Source organism: Somniosus microcephalus, chromosome 20, assembly GCF_052327205.1.
Source record: "Somniosus microcephalus isolate GS21.2 chromosome 20, FLI_Smic_1.0, whole genome shotgun sequence".
NCBI classification, from domain to species: Eukaryota; Metazoa; Chordata; class Chondrichthyes; order Squaliformes; family Somniosidae; genus Somniosus; species Somniosus microcephalus.
Genome location: NC_141006.1, coordinates 3,605,292 through 3,624,475, shown reverse-complemented (window position 1 = coordinate 3,624,475; position 19,184 = coordinate 3,605,292). Strand labels below are relative to the sequence as shown.

The window sequence follows — 19,184 nt, the reverse complement described above, 5'->3', positions numbered from 1 at the left end:
TTCTCCTAGTCTGGCTGCTCCTTCTGCTTGCTGCTGCACAGCCAGCAATGCTGTGAATGAGGTACTGAACAGAGGGAAACTTAAGACTGAAATACAGAAGCCTGCTAATGGCTTTATATACAGGGGTGGCCACTGCCGGTACTGCAGTATAGAATCAGTTCTTCTCTTAAAGGTACATACACAACACATGCAACTTCGTGAACATTTTGTACAAATTGTGTGACATTGTATAAAATTGAAACTGCCGCTCCCGGGTAACATGTGATGTGTAATCTTTAATTTGATTGGATCTCTGAGGAGGTATGGCAGCTAAAGTGTGTCATAAACATGTGTATCTTTGAACGGCTAGTGGGAGTTGGACTCGCGCATTAACGCGAGAGGTTCTCCCCAGGCCTGAGTAAAACCGTTTTGACTTTGATTACTGGTCTGTCTTTCTTACAACAAGCCGGTGACGTCGACCTTGTATATTACTTGGTCCGTACCTTGGGGGCTCACTTCAATTGGCGACGAGGATGGGATACGCGATCTGAACAAAACTCTCGGACAACCATAACCTAAGACGGGTGAGTACGTTTAAATTACCACCTGTAAAATTAGAGGTTAATCGCTGGCGAGACGTCAAGTAAGATCGACGTACAAAAAGAACTATAAGAAGAAAGACACCTTTAATTGAAGGCGGTTAAAACAAACCCGTGAGGAGGGAAATCCTTGTAAAGCCGAGAGATGGCGAAACCTCAGTAAACGAAACGGAGTGATTGACAGGAAGTAAGGAACTAACTAAGTTAACGCTATAGTGGCGAACAACGTAGCGTACAAACCTAATGTACCAACAACGTGAATTAAGTATTAAACGTCACACCTTTTGGTAAGATGAAATGTACCATACAGTGCCCATTGTGTAACAGCGCACTTACTAAGAGGAGTCTGCAGGAAAGCACTCGCTTTAAACAACTTACGGAGGGTATTATGAAAACGAATACTGATGTCGGCATGTGTAGAAACTGAGAGTCTACCATTGCAGGATATTATCGTTCAAATCTGCAATGAGCCGTTACCTAACGCTAACTATTCAAATCAAGATTCTGTGGCTTTCCGTGGATCACTTGGGAACTGTGTGGTAGAGGAGCTTGAAGACAGTGCTGCACGAAGAAACAGTTCAGGGACTGTGATAAAACAGCAGAAACTGATGATGCTAGAGGGCCAGCTGAATGTCCACCGTGCCCTGATCGTTCAACCTTCACAGTAGCTTCTGCCACACAGTCGGAGGGCTCAGGCTCACAGACCAGCTTGATGCTACCTGCACCTCAGCCTGTTCCTGGGGAAAAACATAGCGACCTGCGCGTGCATTCCAGTTGTACAGAAAAAGGTGAGGTGAACCCAAATGGTACAACATGTTTGTCTGGGAGACATTCCAGAGTAGGAAGTGTAAACAGTGAAGAGAACAGCAGCGAGGAAGTGTCTATAAAACAACAGACAACATCGAAGGAGGCAACTGAAGACAGTGAAGTGGACACTGAGCTTCTTCTAAAGTCATTCAAATTATCAAAACGAAGATCTTTCATTCTTTTGCCAGCCACAGAGCATCAGTGTGTAGAAGATGGATGTCCAACAGCTCCAGCTTCCAAATGTATTGATGATGTGTCTGCTGATAAATCAAAGGAGATCCATCGAGGTGTTGCAGTAAATAAAGATGGAAACTCTGCTACATCTCAGAAAACTGGAAAAGTGAATTTGCATAAAACTGATTCTCCAATCAAAGAAGCTAAGGTTGCCAATGGCATCAAAAGTAAACCAAGTAGCTGAGTTAGATAATGAGCTGCAGCTATTGAACAGAGCAGATCGAGATTCTGTTGAAATTGTGCCTCCGACAGCCTCGACCCTTGGATCGCCTCTTCCTCCTGTATTTCCACAGCATGTCCAGCAGGTGGTGCCTCTATCAAGTAGCAGGCAAAGGGAAGAAGGAGCACCAGGTTGCTCAGAAGAAAAGGATCGAATAATAGTAGTTCACTGGTTCTGACAAATCAAGCCAAACCACAGCTAGTGAGCACATAAATAGCAACACAAACAACCTTTCTTGGCTTAAAAAAAACACAAATGCAGCAAGAAACCACTCTGAGCCTATGTTTACTAATGCACATGTATAACCTAGACTGGTAGAAGGCCAGAGAATGTACGCTCAGGCAGACACCAGGAAGTGGAAATACATGTTGACCTGTATTGGAACAATTGTCCAAAAGGTAAAAAGGGGGGACTGAAGTAAGATATAAAATTGGACAGAACAAGGGCAAGCAGAAGTAACTCATTTAAAGAAAAACAAGTTCACAACTGTCAAATCACAATGTTCCAGAACAAAATGCACTGACCATACTTATGCTTAATTTGCAGAACAGGAAATGAACATGCAACTTCGTGAACATTTTGTACAAATTGTGTGACATTGTATAAAATTGAAACTGCCGCTCCCAGGTAACATGTGATGTGTAATCTTTAATTTGATTGGATCTCCGAGGAGGTATGGCAGCTAAAGTGTGTATAAACATGTGTATCTTTGAACGGCTCATGGGAGTTGGACTCGCGCATTAATGCGAGAGGTTCTCCCCAGGCCTGAGTAAAACGTTTTGACTTTGATTACTGGTCTGTCTTCCTTACAACAAGCCGGTGACGTCAACCTTGTATATCACTTGGTCTGCACCTTGGGGGCTCACTTCAGCATCAATGTATTCAAAATCCTTGTTGGATTTGCTGATCTGCAGAAAGGTATTTTGATAAAAAGACTGGATTAATAAAAATTTTAAAAACAACTTTATCTTTATTTTAGCCTGTCATCAGGCTTAACATGTATTACAAGATCCCACCTCTTTTAGTAAAAACTGACCATCCTCTTTTCTGTGATTATACCTTGTCATCCGAGTGCCCAGATCAACACGATGGCCGGGACTGAAATGATGTAAAATAGGAGCTCCAAAAATAGAATAATGATGCTGAACAGTTTCAGGAAGCTTTGTAAAGTCAGGACCGGTCCCTCAGCTGTTTCTTGATATCACGCGGAGTGAATCGAATTGGCTGATGACTGGCTTCTGTGCTGGTGGGGACCTTGGGCGTAGGCCGATATGGATCATCCGCTTGGCACTTCTGGCTAAAGATGGTTGCAAACGCTTCAGCCTTGTCTTTTGCACTAACGTGCTAGGCTCCACCATCATTGAGGATGGGGATATTCTTGGAGCCTCCTCCTCCCGTTAGTTGTTTATTGGTCCACCACCATTCGCGATTGGATATGGCAGGACTGCAGAGTTTGACCTGAACCGTTGATTGTGGGATTGCTTAGCTCTGTCTATAGCATGCTGCTTTACGCTTTTAGCATGCATGCAGTCCTGTGGTGCAGCTCCCCCAGGTTGACACCGCATTTTTAGCTATGCCTGGTGCTGATCCTGGCATGCTCTTCCACACTCCTTATTAAACTAGGGTTGGGCCCCTGGCTTGATGGTAATTGTAGAGTGAGGGATATGCCGGACCATGAGGTTACAGATTGTGGTGGAATACAAATCTATTGCTGCTGATGGCCCCCTCAGTGTGACATTATCCACAGTCACCCGAACGTCATATTCGAGATCAATCTGGTAACTTCAAGGAACACAGCAAAAGACCACTTGGCAAGCTTCACCATGTTATTTACAATGGTAGACTACACTTTCAACCTCATTTTCCCCCACTTTAAATATCTATCTCATTTTAAATAAAAAAAGGACCTTCCTTTCCCTCGGTACTGAGAGTGACCGTCAGCTGTCACAATGTAAATCTCCTCCCTTTGGAGTCTCCAATTGGTCCAATAGGGATCAGTGGCATAAAAAACTGTGAGAACAGGCATGGGCCTGAGCGCTGTGCTCCCAGCTCCCCAGCATAACATAAAAGCTCCTTTTGGTCTGATCAGTCTGTGCTGGATTTAAATCCAGATGCCGTTGATGAAAGGAAAGCCTCTGTGCTGCTCTTACCTGATATTATTCTAAAATGGTTCGATTCAACAGATGCCTTATGTTAGTAAGTTAAGTCAAATTAAATATAGGCAATTATCAACTGTAGATGAGTGGAATATTTTAATTTTCACAGGATTGAATGTACCAAAGCCAGCGTTCATATCAAGACCTAACAGTGGACACCAACCCCGTGTGTATGTTTCTAGTGACTCGGATGAGGAGTGGACGCCTAAACTTCTTGTGAAAAACCCACCAAGTAAATTGAATGCATTTTCATTGCTAAAGTATTAAATGTGCTTTTTTAACACCCTGATTATAACCAGTTTGTCCAGCAACAAGTACGTATTTTTTGTCAGGAGGCAGTTACTTTGAAGTTTTGGAGAGCTGGAGAGGGAAGTAAATTATCTGATCACATTTTCCCTTATACTTGTGTAAGTTTTCTTTTCTACTTTTTATTTGCATAATATATTGATTTTTTTCTGGTCCTGAATAAACTAGATATTTTTAAATCGTCAGGCTGTTATCATAAACAAAGTGAAATCTGAGATTACCTCGATCAGCACTGATGTCTTACTTTTTTTCCCAAGAGGTGAGATTCTTTAAGCCTCTCTTTAAGAATGAAGATACCAAGAAGACTAAGAAAGAGAATACCAGAAAAGTAATTCAGTGTGAACAGAAATACTTATCAGAGTGATACGTTGAGATGGAAGCAACCATCTCGATATTGTTTTATTAAAATTCTCAGGATGTGGCCATCTCTAACAACTGAGTGGCTTGCTTGGCCATTTCAGAGGGCAGTTAAGAGTCAGCCACATTGCAGTGGCTCTGCAGTCACATATAGGCCAGACCGGGTAAGGATGGCAGCCTTCCTTCCCTAAAAGACATTAGTGAACCAAATGGGTTTTTATGACAATCCAGTAGTTTCATGGTCACCATTACTGATACTTACTTTTTATTTATTAACCCAGATTTATTTAATTAACTCAATTTAAATTCCACAGCTACTGTGGTGAGATTTAAACTCATGTCTGTGAGATCATTATTCCTGGATTACTAGTCCAGTAACTTAACTACTATGCTACCATTCCCTGTCAGCATCTGAAGGATATATCGATACAAGTTCCCACCCAAACATTAACCAGTCTTTCTCCTTCAGACTCCCAGCATTTTCTGTCATTATCTCAGATTTCCAGCCATCAATTTTTCTTTTTATCTCTGCTACATGTATGCCCAATTTCCAGCCCATGGGCCCTGGCAACTTGACTCTATTTGTATTTATATTCTTAATTGCTTAGTTCTCCTATTTGAATTTCATGACTTGGAGATTTGGAAATTAACTCCTCTTAAAGTTTTTTGTGGATAAATCCTCCATCAGCATCCCAAAATTTGTGAATAGTAGCAGCTTGAAATCAAGAATTGTAATTCTCATGTTGGGAACTAGATTGAGGGGCAAAATATCCAGTGACACAGGGCTGCAGAAAGATCCACCCTTAATTTTGGTGACAAGCTTGGCAGATACTTTAAAGGAAATTGTATCTGCTTCTAGATCTTCCATTTATTTCCTCTCGTGGGCTCTTGTCTCTGACTAACCTGCCGTAGCCATGATGCTTCATGAACGAGCAATTAGCTTTTATTTGAAGAAGAATGTTCTGTGCGCAAAGTGGTTTCAATCTAAAGTAATTTTCTCCATGTGTGGTACGGCAAGCCAAGACAAATTGAAGTTTGATTCTTGCTCTGTGCTGAGATTTGGCAGTGGGGCAACTCCACTGGGCTTCAGGGTGCCCAGAAATAAAATAGCCAGTTTCCCGGCTCTTGATTGCTGTGAATTGAGCTTTGCTGAGAAAGGACTTGTGTGTAGTGTTAGAGGAGACCATGATCAAGCTGTGCTTTGGTGCCTCCTGAATCTTGAGTTCCCTGCCAATACTTGCTATCCAGACACTTGGACAAGGCACAGGAGGACAATTAACACCTTTAGAACTGTAATTCAATTCCTTCAGGAGAGCAAGGAGAAAACAGAGAAAGCAAGCATCGCCGCTGTGTAGGGGGTGGTGTGTGGGGTCAGCTTCACCGCTGACTTATGAGCGGTTCGAATCGCTCCCACTCCCTTGGTTCTAGACCTTGGACTTATTTGGAGGTTGTGATAAAAGTGCAGCAGACAACTGGTTTTGGTGCAAGAACTTTGAATTTTATTTGAGAAAGAAAATACAACACAATAATAACACTGTACAGTAATAAAATGGGGAAACACTTCGACATACACGAGGAAAAATTACAGTAGACAAATATCTCATCCCTCCCAATCCTACCTTACTAGCTAAGTTAGGCTCTAAAGGACCAGGGATAATGCTCACCAAACGACCCCTTGACCGTTGAGCTGGTACGCGATTTTGGGGTTCGCTAGATGTGTTGGGGCCTGCCATACCCTGGATGCAGTAGAGGACTTCACCTGCATATCTGGTCAGTCTTCACGAGTCCGCTGATACGGTAGGATGCATATTGGATCTATCAGGTGAGTACCCAATTTTCTTTGGTTAGAAATAGGGCTTAGAGTCTTTTTGTATAAAATCTTACCCAGGGGTAAGTCAGAATAGTTTGTAGAGTGGAAAAACTTGCGGATCTTTGGTTTGTTCTGAATTGGTTTTTTGTTGGTCGTGGTGGCCCAATATTACCCGGTTGGCTGAGGGTAATATTCGGTTGGTTGTTTCGTGGGGCCCTTGCTGCCGCGAGGTGTCTGATGGTGTGTTACTTCTTCTTCTTCGAGAGAGAACTGCTTCGAGATGCTTGCTCCTTCAGTAAGGTTTAGGACCACTGAAGCTATTGCATAGTGTACCCCCTGGTATAGTACCCTTTCGGTCAGCACTAGCACTAACCCATTCCCTGGTCCCTTGGTGGTGGTAGGACACCTCTCTATTACTGTCCGTGATGTTGGGGTCATGGGCAGGGGCTTTCGGGTGCGTGCTATGAGTTCGGTGGCATTGACTGGGATCGGGGAGTGTGGGACCGTGCACGCATGCAGGCTAGAATCCCACCCCATCCCCTTCCCGGCATCTTGCCATTGTCTAGAGAAGATGATGGATATGCCTGTGGGGCAGGCTCTCTCTGATCCCCACATGCAGATATAGATTCCCTGTTCCGACTCCCACCACTTATCCCAACACACACTCACTCCCCCTTGGGTCCCTGTGATCGTCCGGTGGGTGTCGTTCCCAGTCGGCAGTACGGTCCCCTATGTCCCTGCTCAGCTTCCTGAGCCACCACCACCTATCCAGGGGAATCCGTCCTTTGCATGTAAGGCACACACGTTTCCCCTCAGTGACACTGACCCTTGTAGCAACGACCTGTACACTGTCACCCCTGATCCTCTCTAACTTTTACCGCTGCACAATAGAGAGCATCCTGACGAACTGTATCACAGTATGGTATGGCAGCTGTAGCTACTATGACCGGAAAGCCCTGCAGCGGGTAGTCAAAACTGCCCAGCGCATTACCGGCACCCGGCTACTGACCATAGAGCACATACACCAGAAACGCTGTTTACGGAGGTCACGGACCATCATCAAAGACCCTACCCACCCCAGCCACAGTCTGTTCGCCCTCCTGCCATCTGGGAGACGCTACAGATGCATTCGCACCCGAACGACCAGATTTAGGAACAGCTTCTCTCCCAGGGCTGTAATCCTACTGAACTCCACAAATAAACTCTAAAGCCTGCACATCTGCCAAAGCACTTTATTATGGTTATGTTTATGTTAATGTATTACAAGCCAAATGAATGCTGAATGTTTAAATGTCTTAATCTAAATGTACACTCTCGGGAGCCGCAAGCCTACATTTCGTTGTACTGCACTTGTGCACTAACAATGACAATAAAGTTGATTATGATTATGACTGGGGCATGGGGTGGAGGCCTCCCTGTAGGTGAACCCGGTCTGGCTGGAGTACTGTGTAGAGTTAGACCCCAGCCACCCTGGCCACCTTCCCTCATGGAAGTAAATAGCGAGCTCCTCCACACCCGGTTCGCCACCCCCAGCGGTAACGATCGGCGCTCTCTCTCCCGAGCACCCATAAATGTGGGAGTCCTCCACATCACCTCGGTCACTGGTGCTCACCCCTACCAGGGCGAGCAGGAGCAGAAACTTTCCCGTGCCAACTTCCTCTCTGTAGGGACACACAAAACAGATAGCCATGTCCCGAGAAGGTTCTCTGGCTTGACAAGTGATCGAAACTCGAAATTTAAACTTCACTTATTGTGAAATAATTAAATAAAATACACCTAAAGCTACCAAAACTGTAAAACACACCTAAATACTTCAGAAAACTGTATGTACATCCGTCGCCCATCTCCGGGCAGCCAGGCTAATTCATAGAAACATAGAAGATAGGAGCAGGAGTAGGCCATTCGGCCCCTCGAGGCCGCTCCGCCATTCAATGAGATCATGGTTGATCATCCAAATTCAGTACCCTGTCCCTGCTTTCTCCCCATATCCATTGATCCCTTTAGCCTTAAGAAATATATCTAACTCCTTCTTGAATATATTTAATGAATTAACCTCAACTGCCTTCTGTGGTAGAGAATTCCACAGGTTCACCACTCTCTGGCTGAAGAAATTCCTCCTCATCTCTGTCCTAAATGGCTTACCCCTTATCTTTAGACTGTGATCCCTGGTTCTGGACTCCCCTGCCATCGGGAACATCCTTCCTGCATCTGTCTAGTCCTGTTAGAATTTTATAAGTTTCAATGAGATCCCCTCTCATTCTTCTAAACTTCAGCGAATATAAGCCCAATTGACCCAATCTCTCCTCATACGTCATTCCTGCCATCCCAGGTATCAGTCTGGTGAATCTTCGCTGCACTCCCTCCATGGCAAGAACATCCTTCCTCAGATAAGGTGACCAAAACTGCACACACTACTCAAGGTGTGGTCTCACCAAGGCCATGTACAACTACAGCAAGACATCCTTGTTCCTGTACTCGAGTCCCTTCACTACGAAGGCCAACATACCATTTACCTTCTTAACCGCCTGCTGCACCTACATGCTTACCTTCAGCGACTGGTTCACAAGGACACCCAGATCTCGTTACACTTCCCCTTCTCCCAATCTATTGCCGTTCAGATAATAATCTGCCTTCCTGTTTTTGCCACCAAAGTGGATAACCTCGCATTTATCCACATTATACTGCATCTGCCATACATCTGCCCAATCACCCAACCTGTCCAAATCATACTGGAGATTCTCGGCATCCTCCTCACAGCACACACGCCCACCCAGCTTTGTGTCGTCTGCAAACTTGGAGATATTACATCTAGTTCCCTCGTCTAGATCATTAATATATATTGTGAATAGCTGGGGTCCTAGCACCAATCCCTGCGGTACCCCACTAGTCACTACCTGCCACTCGGAAAAAGAGCCGTTTATTCCAACTCTTTGCTTCCTGTCTGCCAGCCAGTTCTCTATCCAAGTCAGTACCTTGCCCCCAATCCCATGTGCTTTAATTTTAAACGCTAATCTCTTATGCAGGACCGTAACTGCTGTGCCCTTATTGCACGCGTCTCTAATTTCCCGTTTAGTGCCATCCCCAACCTCGGCATTACTGTTTGGGGGTCTGCATACAACTCCCACTAATGTTTTCTGCCCCATGGTATTTCTCAGCTCTACCCATACAGATTCCACATCATCAGAGCTAATATCCTTCCTTACTATTGTGTTAATTTCCTCTTTAACCAGCAATGCTACCCCACCTCCTTTTCCTTTTTGCCTGTCTTTCCTGAATATTGAATACCCCTGGATGTTGAGTTCCCAGCCTTGGTTACCCTGGAGCCATGTTTCCGTAATCCCAATCATATCATATCCATTTACATCTATTTGCGCAGCTAATTCATCCACCTTATTACGAATGCTCCTCGCATTAAGAAACAAAGCCTTCAGGCTTGTTTTTTTTAACACTCTTAGTCTTTTTCGAACTATTATTTACTGTGGCCATGTTTGATTTAAACACTTGACTTCTCTGCCTGCCACTTTTGCTTTTCTCCTTCCTATCTTTTGCTTCTATCCTTGTTTCCCATTCCTCTGTCTCTCTGTACAGGTTCCCAACCCCCTGCCATTTTAGTTTAAACCCTCCCCAACAGCACTAGCAAACACTCCCCCTAGGACCTCAGTCCCGGTCCTGCCCAGGTGCAAACCATCCAGTTTGTACTGGTCCCACCTCCCCCAGAACTGGTTCCAATGTCCCAGGAATTTGAATCCCTCCCACTTGCACCATTCCTCTAGCCACATATTCACCTGAAATATCCTTCTATTTCTACTCTGACTAGCATGTGGCACTGGTAGCAATCCTGAGATTACTACCTTTGAGGTCCTATTTTTTAATTTACCTCCTAACTCCCTTTATTCAGCTTTTAGGACCTCATCCTGGTTTTTACCTATATCGTTGGTACCTATATGCACCACGACAACTGGCTGCTCACCCTCCCCCTCCAGAATGCTCTGCAGCTGCTCTGAGACATCCTTGAACCTTGCACCAGGGAGACAACACACCATCCTGGAGTCTCGTTTGCGGCCGCAGAAATGCCTATCTATTCCCCTTACAATAGAATCCCCTATAACTATAGCTCTCCCACTCTTTTTCCTCCTGTCCTGTGCAGCAGAACCACCCACGGTGCCAGGAAGTTGGCTGCTGCTGTCTTCCCCCGTTAAGCCATCCCCCCCAACAATATCCAAAGCGGTATATCTGTTTGAGAGGTGGATGGCCACAGGGGACCCCAGCACTACCTGCCTGCACCTACTACTCTGCCTGGCAGTCACCCATTCCCTTCCTGCCTGTGCAGCCTTTACCTGCGGTGTGGCCAACTCCCTAAATGTGCTTTCCACGATGTCCTCAGCATCGCGAATGCTCCAGTATGTATGCATTCGCAGCTCCAGCGCTGTAATGCGTCTGCAAGTAGCTGCAGCTGGATACACTTCCCTCACACATGGTCGTCAGAGACACAGGAAGTATCCCTGATTTCCCACATAGTGCAGGAGGAGCATACCACGGCACCGAGCTGTCCTGCCATGACTTACCCTTCAATTAATTTAAATTAACTTAAATTAAATCAATACCACCAATTACACTACAATTAAATGATATACTCAAGGGCCCTTGGTTACTAGAACTAGAAACTATAACCACAAAAAAATTAAGACATTCTAAAACTTTATAAACTATGAACCTTAACTGTCAAACTATAGAGCAGCATAAATACTCCCCTGGCCGTACTCGCCCAATCAGCTGCTCCCTCCTACCTGCATCACGTTTTGAATCATGACGTGGCTCTGGAACGCCGCCACCGGTCTGCGAGATTGGTAAGAAAGCCCGCGAAAGTGAGTTTAAATACTCACTGGGTCTCCGGTCTCACTGCTCCCGACACCAGCCTCTGCAAAGAAAGCCCGCGAAAGTGAGTTTAAATACTCACTGGGTCTCCGGTCTCACTGCTCCCGACACCAGCCTTTTTAAAGAAAGCCCGCGAAAGTGAGTTTAAATACTCACTGGGTCTCCGGTCTCACTGCTCCCGACACCAGCCTCTGCAAAGAAAGCCCGTGAAAGTGAGTTTAAATACTCACCAGCCTCTGCCAATTCCCATTCGGCCTCTGTCTTGGGTGGCTTCTGGGCAGCTTGTACACCTGGGCGTAAGGTGGCCTGTACCATCAGACCCGGAGAGTCCTTCTTAAAACAACTGGGAGTTTCCCTGAACCCCAGATGATCGGGGGAATGTGCCCTCCTATACTGTAGCACACGACCCCCTTCTGTGTGGCTGCCGAGTCCCTGTCCTGTCCTGTCGGTTCCCTGCAGCCTGAGGCTGCAGGCTGGGGACCCCTCTTGCTTTCCTTGCCCAACGCTACCTCTCCTGTAAGTCCCTTATCGTTGGAGGCTGCAGGCTGGGGATTCCTGTCCTTAGATTGATCCCTGACCTTGGGCATTACTTTTCGGGTTGCGACCCCTCCGGGGCTGAACCGTTTAAACTGGTACACTGATGACCATGGTGGTTTAGGCTGTGGCATGCGAGGAGACCTTCTTAAGGCTCCGGCTACCGGGGGGGTGTCTGAGTCCCAAATAATTGGTGGGAGGGCCCCTCCAGTGACACAAGCCACTGCCCCCGCCGGTGCGGTCTGTGAGTCTGCCACAGCTGCTGGCTGAGGATCTCTATCCTTAACCTTATCCTCTGCTTCCTGACCCTCCTCGTCCCACTCCTCCCGGGTTTCCCCTGGTGCCACTGAACAGTCCATGCCTCTGGCCTCAGACAAGGCTTGGGTCAATTTTTTAATCCTTTCTTCGCAGGGACCGTGATCAGAGTCTTCATAACCCCTACTTCCAGCTACCTTATGAGCTATTTTAATGTCCCTTAGCTGACCCTCCAAACTGTCAGCTCTCGTTGTTAATCTTGCGTTCTCCTCCCATAAGGCCTGCTCATTTAACCTGGCCTCCCTAACCTGGCACCGCAGGTATTCCCCCATATTACAGGAGGTCTCTTCCTGGGCACGTCTTTCAAGGGGACACAGGTAGACAGGCTGCGCTGGTTCCAGTCATAGGTCTGGGTTGTGTGGGGAAGATGGGGGTAAAACACCAGTGGTGGTGGCTACCTTCCCTGGGCCATTTAATAAAGCTCGGATCGCAGCTATGACTGAGTCTAACATGGGGGGAGAGGTCGGTGTTTCGGTTCTTGGGGCAGGAGCTGGGGAGTTCTTTCCTATCTTATCCTTCCACGGATTCCTACAGTCCCTTCTCCAATGCCCATTCTTCCTGCACCCGAAGCAGTTACGCTTCGTGTCGGAAGGGTTACCCCCTTCCTGGTGCCACTCTTTCTTATTCTGACTGGGTTTCATTTCATGCACTTTTCCTTTTGGTGGGTGTTCTTCTGTCCCTCTAACGTTGCGGTAAGCCAGGGTCAGTTGCCTGACCACTGTCTCCTTGGTGACCTGGGGGCCTTTCGGGTCAAACCACAGCTCAGCCTTGGCTCTGATCCATGGCAAGCTGTTTGCCACCAGGCTTTGGAGCCAGTGGGCCAGCTCATCCTGGCTCAGGTGAGCCCGGTCGAGAACCCCACTACAGGCACTCTTGTACACAGGTCACAACTTGTCTGCGAAAGCCTGTGGGGTCTCCCCTGCGAGCTGTGTTGTCTTCTCCACCCGGGAGAAAGGACTACCATCGTTCATACCCATGGCCTCCAGGACATCCTCCCAGATAGCAGCGTACCTGCCCTGCCCTTTCTTGCTCTCCACAGAGAGGGACTGGTACAATTTGCCATCTAGGGAGAAGAGGAGCATTTTTGCCATCTCGGAGTCATCGCACTCGTTGATGCCCACTGCCTGTTCACTTCCATGAAGTGGACCGAGGGGTCCCCTTTTTGAGTGAGCTTACTCAGGTGGCTTACCATAGCCCTAAGCTGGTGGGTGCCATGGGGAATCATGAATTGGCTTTCAAGGGGTCCCCACCACCGCCGGGTGGGCCAAACTTTTGCTGCCGGACCGGGCACATCGGCCCCGGCGCCGACCTTTCCTGCATTGGTTTGCCCACCCCTCCCTGCTGCCAAACCGAGTTAAAACCCGGTGCCACAGGTGGTGGTGGTGTGCACTCCCTGCCAGCCTCACAAATCATTCATCCCTCCTGCTGCCCAACCAGGTTGTTCCTCGGCGCCACAGGTGGCATCTGAACAGTTTCCCCTTCTACTTCCAGGTCCACCCGGGCCACACCCGGGCTTATTAGGCACACCATGCCTTTCTCCCTGGACAGAGCAAGGTTCAATCTATCGATCTGCTTTTGACAGGGGCCGTGATCTCCCGCCCCAAACCCCCTAGTGCTTGCTATCTTGTAAGCTGCCTGTACATCTCTCAACCTCTCCTCCTGTTCTTTTACTTGCCTGGCAAGACGGGCGTTCTCTTCCCGTAACATTAGTTCATTACCTTTTGCTTCGGTGACCTGACACTGAAAATATTCCTGTCTGTTCCTATGCTTTTCCACTATCTGCATCTTTTCCTGGTTTTGGGCTAACAATCTTTCCCCTGCTAGAGCCCTTGCTTGAGACAGTTGAGCTGATTCCCGCAGCTCTTCTGTCAGTGCCTCGATGCGTTTATCTAAAAGCTGGATCTGTCACTGGGAGCAGACCAACCAGATGGCTTTCTCCACAGACTTTTTATGATCCTTGCTCTCAGTCCATTTGGCTGCAGCGTCCATTGGAGGCTCAGCACGCAACAGATTGAGCACCCATTTCTTTGTTATATTTACTTTCTTGAACACGTAAGAGGAAATCCTCTCTTCCATCTTCGTTCTCTCCTCAAAAACAGTGTCCACTGTATCACGTCCCTTTTGCCAAGGTCCTGCCGTGGTCGCCATTATGTAGGGGGTGGTATATGGGGTCAGCTTCACCTCTGACTTATGAGCGGTTCGAATTGCTCCCACTCCCTTGGTTCTAGACCTTGGATTTATTTGGGGGTTGTGATAAAAGTGCAGCAGACAACTGATTTTGGTGCAAGAACTTTGATTTTTATTTGAGAAAGAAAATACAGCACAATAATAACACTCTAATAAAATTGGGAAACACTTCGACATACACGAGGGAAAATTACAGTGGACAAGTATCTCAGCCCTCCCAATCCCACCTTACTAGCTAAATTAGGCTCTAAAGGACCAGGGATAATGCTCACCAAACGACTCCTTGACAGTTGAGCTGGTTCGTGATTTCGGGGTTTGCTAGATGTGTCAGTTGGGGCCTGCCATACCCCAGACGCGGTAGAGGACTTCACCTGTGTATCTGGTCAGTCTTTGCGAGTCCGCAGATGCGGTAAGATGTGTATTGGATCTATCAGGTGAGTACCCGATTTTCTTTGGTTAGAAATAGGGCTTAGAGTCTTTTTGAATAAAATCTTACCCAGGGGTAAGTCAGAATACTTTGTAGAGTGGAAAAAAACTTGCGGATCTTCGGTTTCTTCCGAGTTGGTTTTCTGTTGGTTGCGGTGGCCCAATGTTACCCGGTTGGTTGAGGGTAATATTCTGTTGGTTGTTTCGTGGGGCCCTTGGTGCTGCAAGCTGTCTGATGGTGTGTTACTTCTTCTTCTTCTTCTAGAGAGAGAACTGCTTCGAGATGCTTGCTCCTTGATCTTGATGTTACTCGATGATGGCTCCTCTTGAACTCCTTTCTTCAACTTGTACTTGGAAGTGTTTTTCACTTCTTGAACAGGCCTCCAATTATACTAATCGAGGCCTGCTAATCTGCACGCCAAATCAGTCTTGGTACATTGTTAGATTTTGGCGGGCTCGTTAACATTGAGTTGTGTAATTTGCTTAAGTGGTTTCAGGATGGCTCCCTGAGCTGTTGAAGTTGTTTAAGAATGTGAGAAGTGGTTTCGGGATGGTTTCCTGAGCTGTTGAGCTCTTATTTAATTGTAGTGAAATGTCCTCAGTGATTGAGTTTCCTGTGGGGTCTGAGATTCTTTGTAGGTTGGCGAAGATATTTGTTTTATGTATGTTTTTGGATGGGTCCTGTAATTTGGGTGGAGACTGCTCTTCCGTGGGTCTATTGTTATAATGTAAATTGTCTGATACGGGCTGAGTGACGTTTACAGTTTCCCCAGACAGTTTGATTAACTGATTAACTCCAATACTCAAACTGTCTAACTGCAGAGGTTGATCCTATTTCCTGCTTCAGCCCTTTTCCTTTAGAAGCCCAAACATCCTTTTCTTAAAATACCAAATCTTGATTTTTAACCTTGTTAGGCCCAACATGCCGTTTATCCTCCTGAAGTTTTTAGCAAGTGTCCAAAGTCATTTTTAATAGGGTTTTCTTTCATTTTGGGGGATCTGTTAATTTTCAGAATCCTACAGGTGAGAGTACAAAATATTGAGCTGAGGCTGACAGAGGTTATCATAATTTTGGACATGGAAATACTGCCCCAACCTCTACATCTGGTAAGGTTTTCAAATATTGCCTCCAACGTGATATTTTCTAATGCCTGCCGAGGCAAAGTGACACCCCCGCTCCTACTGAGACATTGTTCCCCACACCTCCATTGAGACAGTGTTGCACCCCCACTCACACAGAGACATTGTTCCCCCACACCTCCATTGAGACAGTGTTACACCCCCACCCACACTGAGACATTGTTCCCCACACCTCCATTGAGACAGTGTTGCACCCCCACTCACACAGAGACATTGTTCCCCCACACCTCCATTGAGACAGTGTTACACCCCCACCCACACTGAGACATTGTTCCCCACACCTCCATTGAGACAGTGTTAAACCCCCACCCTCACTGAGACATTGTTCCCCACACCTCCATTGAGAGAGTGTTACACCCCCACCCTCACTGAGACATTGTTCCCCACACCTCCATTGAGACAGTGTTACACCCCCACCCTCACTGAGACATTGTTCCCCACACCTCCATTGAGACAGTGTTACACCCCCACCCTCACTGAGACATTGTTCCCCACACCTCCATTGAGACAGTGTTACACCCCCACCCTCACTGAGACATTGTTCCCCACACCTCCATTGAGACAGTGTTACACCCCCACCCTCACTGAGACATTGTTCCCCACACCTCCATTGAGACAGTGTTACACCCCCACCCACAGTGAGACATTGTTCCCCACACTCTCTCTCTTCTTCTTAGGCAGTCCCTCGGAACCGAGGATGACTTGCTTCCACATTAAAAATGAGCTCGCAGGTGACTGATGAGTCCAATGCGGGACCTACAGTCTCTGTCGCAGGTGGGGCAGACGGTGGTTGAAGGGGCGGGTGGGTGTGGTGCTTTGGTTGAGATGCGCTCCTTGCGCTGCCTGCGCTTGGCTTCCGCTTGTGCCCGGCGAAGAGACTCGAGGTGTTCGGCACCTTCCCGGATGCTTCTCCTCCACTTCGTGCGGTCTTGGCCAGGGATGTCGATGGAGATGTTGCACTTTTTCAAGGAGGCTTTGAGGGTGTCCTTGAAGTGTTTCCTCTGCCCACCTGGGGCTCTCTTGCCGTGCCAGAGCTCCAAGTAGAACGCTTGTTTTGGGAGTCTCGTATTGGGCATGCGGACAATGTGACCCGTCCATCGGAGCTGATTGAGCGTGGTCAAAGCTTCGATGCTGGGAATGTTGGCCTGAGCGAGAACACTGACGTTGGTGCGCCTATCCTGCCAATCGATTTGCAGGGTCTTGCGGAAGCAGCGTTGGTGCTACCTCTCCAGTGCTTTGAGGTGCCTGCTGTACATGGACCATGTCTCTGAGGCATACAGCGGGGCGGGTATCAGTGCTGCTCTGTAGACCATGAGCTTAGTGCCGGGTTTGAGGTCCTGGTCTTCAAACACTCTCTTCCTCAGGTGACCGAAGGCTGCACTGACACACTGAAGGCAGTGTTGGACTTCGTCGTCGACACCTGCCCTTGTTGACAGTAGGCTCCCGAGGTATGGAAAGTGGTCCACGTTGTCCAAGGCCTTGTCTAGGATTTTAATAATTGTGGGGCAGTACTGTGTGGCAGGGGCAGGTTGGTAGAGGACCTTTGGCTTACGGATGTTTAGTGTAAGGCCCATGCTCTTGTACGCTTCGGTGAAGGTGTTGACGATGGTTTAGAGTTAAAAACTCAGAGTGAGCGCAGACGCAAGCGTCGTCTGCATACTGTAATTCAACGACAGAGGATGGGATGACCTTGGATCTGGGCTGGAGGCGATGGAGGTTGAAAATTTTCCCGATTGGTCTGTAAATTATCTCCACTCCAGTGGGGAGCTTACTGAGGGTGAGATGGAGCATTGCAGCAAGGAAGATCGAGAAGAGCGTTGGTGCGATGACACAGCCTTGTTTCACCCTGGTTCGTACGTGAATTGGGTCTGTGGTGGAACCGCTGGTCAGGATCACGGCTTGCATGTCGTCATGAAGCAGGCGGAGGATGGTGACAAACCTTTGAGGGCAGCCGAATTTGAGGAGGACATTCCATAATCCCTCACGGTTGACAGTGTCGAAGGCCTTTGTGACCACGTGTGCAGGAAATGCATCCATCTGCAGCTACTAGCAGACCGCATTGAGGCGCTGGAGCTGCGTGTGGATGGGTTGTGGAGCATTCACGATGCTGAGAAGTTCATGGATAGCACGTTTAGTGAGTTGGTCACACCGCAGGGAAGGGTTGTACAGGAAGAAAGGAAAGGGGTGACCATCAGGCGGAGCAATAGAAGTAGGCAGGTAGTGCAGAAAACCCCTGTGACCATTCCCCTCTCAAACAGGTATACCGATTTGGATACTGTTGAGGGGGATGACTCACCAGGGGAAGGCAGCAGCAGCCAGCTTCCTGGCACTGGGGGTGCTCCTGCTGCCCAGGAAGGGAGGAAAAAGAGTGGGACAGCAATAGTGGTAGGGGATTCTATAGTAAGGGGAACAGATAGGCGTTTCTGTGGCCGTAGACGTGAATCCAGGATGGTTTGTTGCCTCCCTGGTGCCAGGGTCAAGGATGTCACTGAGCGGCTGCAGGGCATTCTGGAGGGGGAGGGTGAACAGCCAGAGGTCGTGGTCCACATTGGTACCAACGACATAGGTAAAAAGAGGGATGAGGTCCTGCAGCAAGAATTTAGGGAGCTAGAGGCAAGATTAAGGAGCAGCACCTCAAAGGTTGTAATCTCTGGATTACTCCCGGTGCCACGTGCTAGTGAGTATAGGAATAGGAGGATAGAACAGATGAATGCGTGGCTAAAGGGATGGTGCAGGAGGGAGGGCTTTAGTTTCCTGGATCACTGGGTCTGCTTCTGGGAAAGGTGGGACTTGTACAAGTCGGACGGTTTACACCTGAACCAGAGGGGAACCAATATCCTTGCGGGGAGGTTTGCTAGCACTGCTGGGGGGGGTTTAAACTAACTCGGCAGGGGGATGGGATACAGAGTGGAGCTATAGTAGGGGGTGATGTACAGCCAAATACGGAGGAAAAAACAAGTCAGCAGGGAAGGCAGAGCAAATATGTGAAGGCAAAAGGGAATATGGCAGGGCTGGAAGGCATTTATTTTAATGCAAGGAGTCTTGCAAATAAGGTGGATGAACTGAAGTTGTTGTTGAACACATGGGAGTACGATATTGTTGCTATCACGGAGACATGGCTGAGGGAGGGTCAGGACTGGCAGCTGAATATTCCGGGGTATAGCATCTTCAGGCGAGACAGAGGGGGGTGTAAAAGGGGAGGGGGTGTTGCAATATTAATTAAGGAGTCAATTACTGCT

At 47.6% G+C, this 19,184-nt stretch overlaps 2 protein-coding genes and 1 long non-coding RNA gene across 3 annotated transcripts in view; all 3 read left to right on the top strand.

Moving 5' to 3' along the window:
* Window positions 1-4,384, top strand: part of LOC147103030 (uncharacterized) — a 316,660-nt gene extending 312,276 nt beyond the window's left edge. Inside the window, exon 3 of the long non-coding RNA XR_015072985.1 lies at window positions 4,105-4,384. This is a non-coding gene — a long non-coding RNA (uncharacterized LOC147103030). The remainder of the gene's footprint in view (window positions 1-4,104) is intronic.
* trit1 (tRNA isopentenyltransferase 1) overlaps window positions 1-19,184 on the top strand; it is a 753,539-nt gene that overhangs the window by 447,590 nt on the left and 286,765 nt on the right. The window lies entirely within an intron of this gene.
* Window positions 6,461-19,184, top strand: part of LOC147103029 (putative G protein-coupled receptor 139) — a 58,343-nt gene continuing 45,619 nt past the window's right edge. Inside the window, exon 1 of the mRNA XM_085963160.1 lies at window positions 6,461-6,480. Coding sequence (XP_085819286.1) covers window positions 6,461-6,480 — 20 coding nt within the window. The remainder of the gene's footprint in view (window positions 6,481-19,184) is intronic.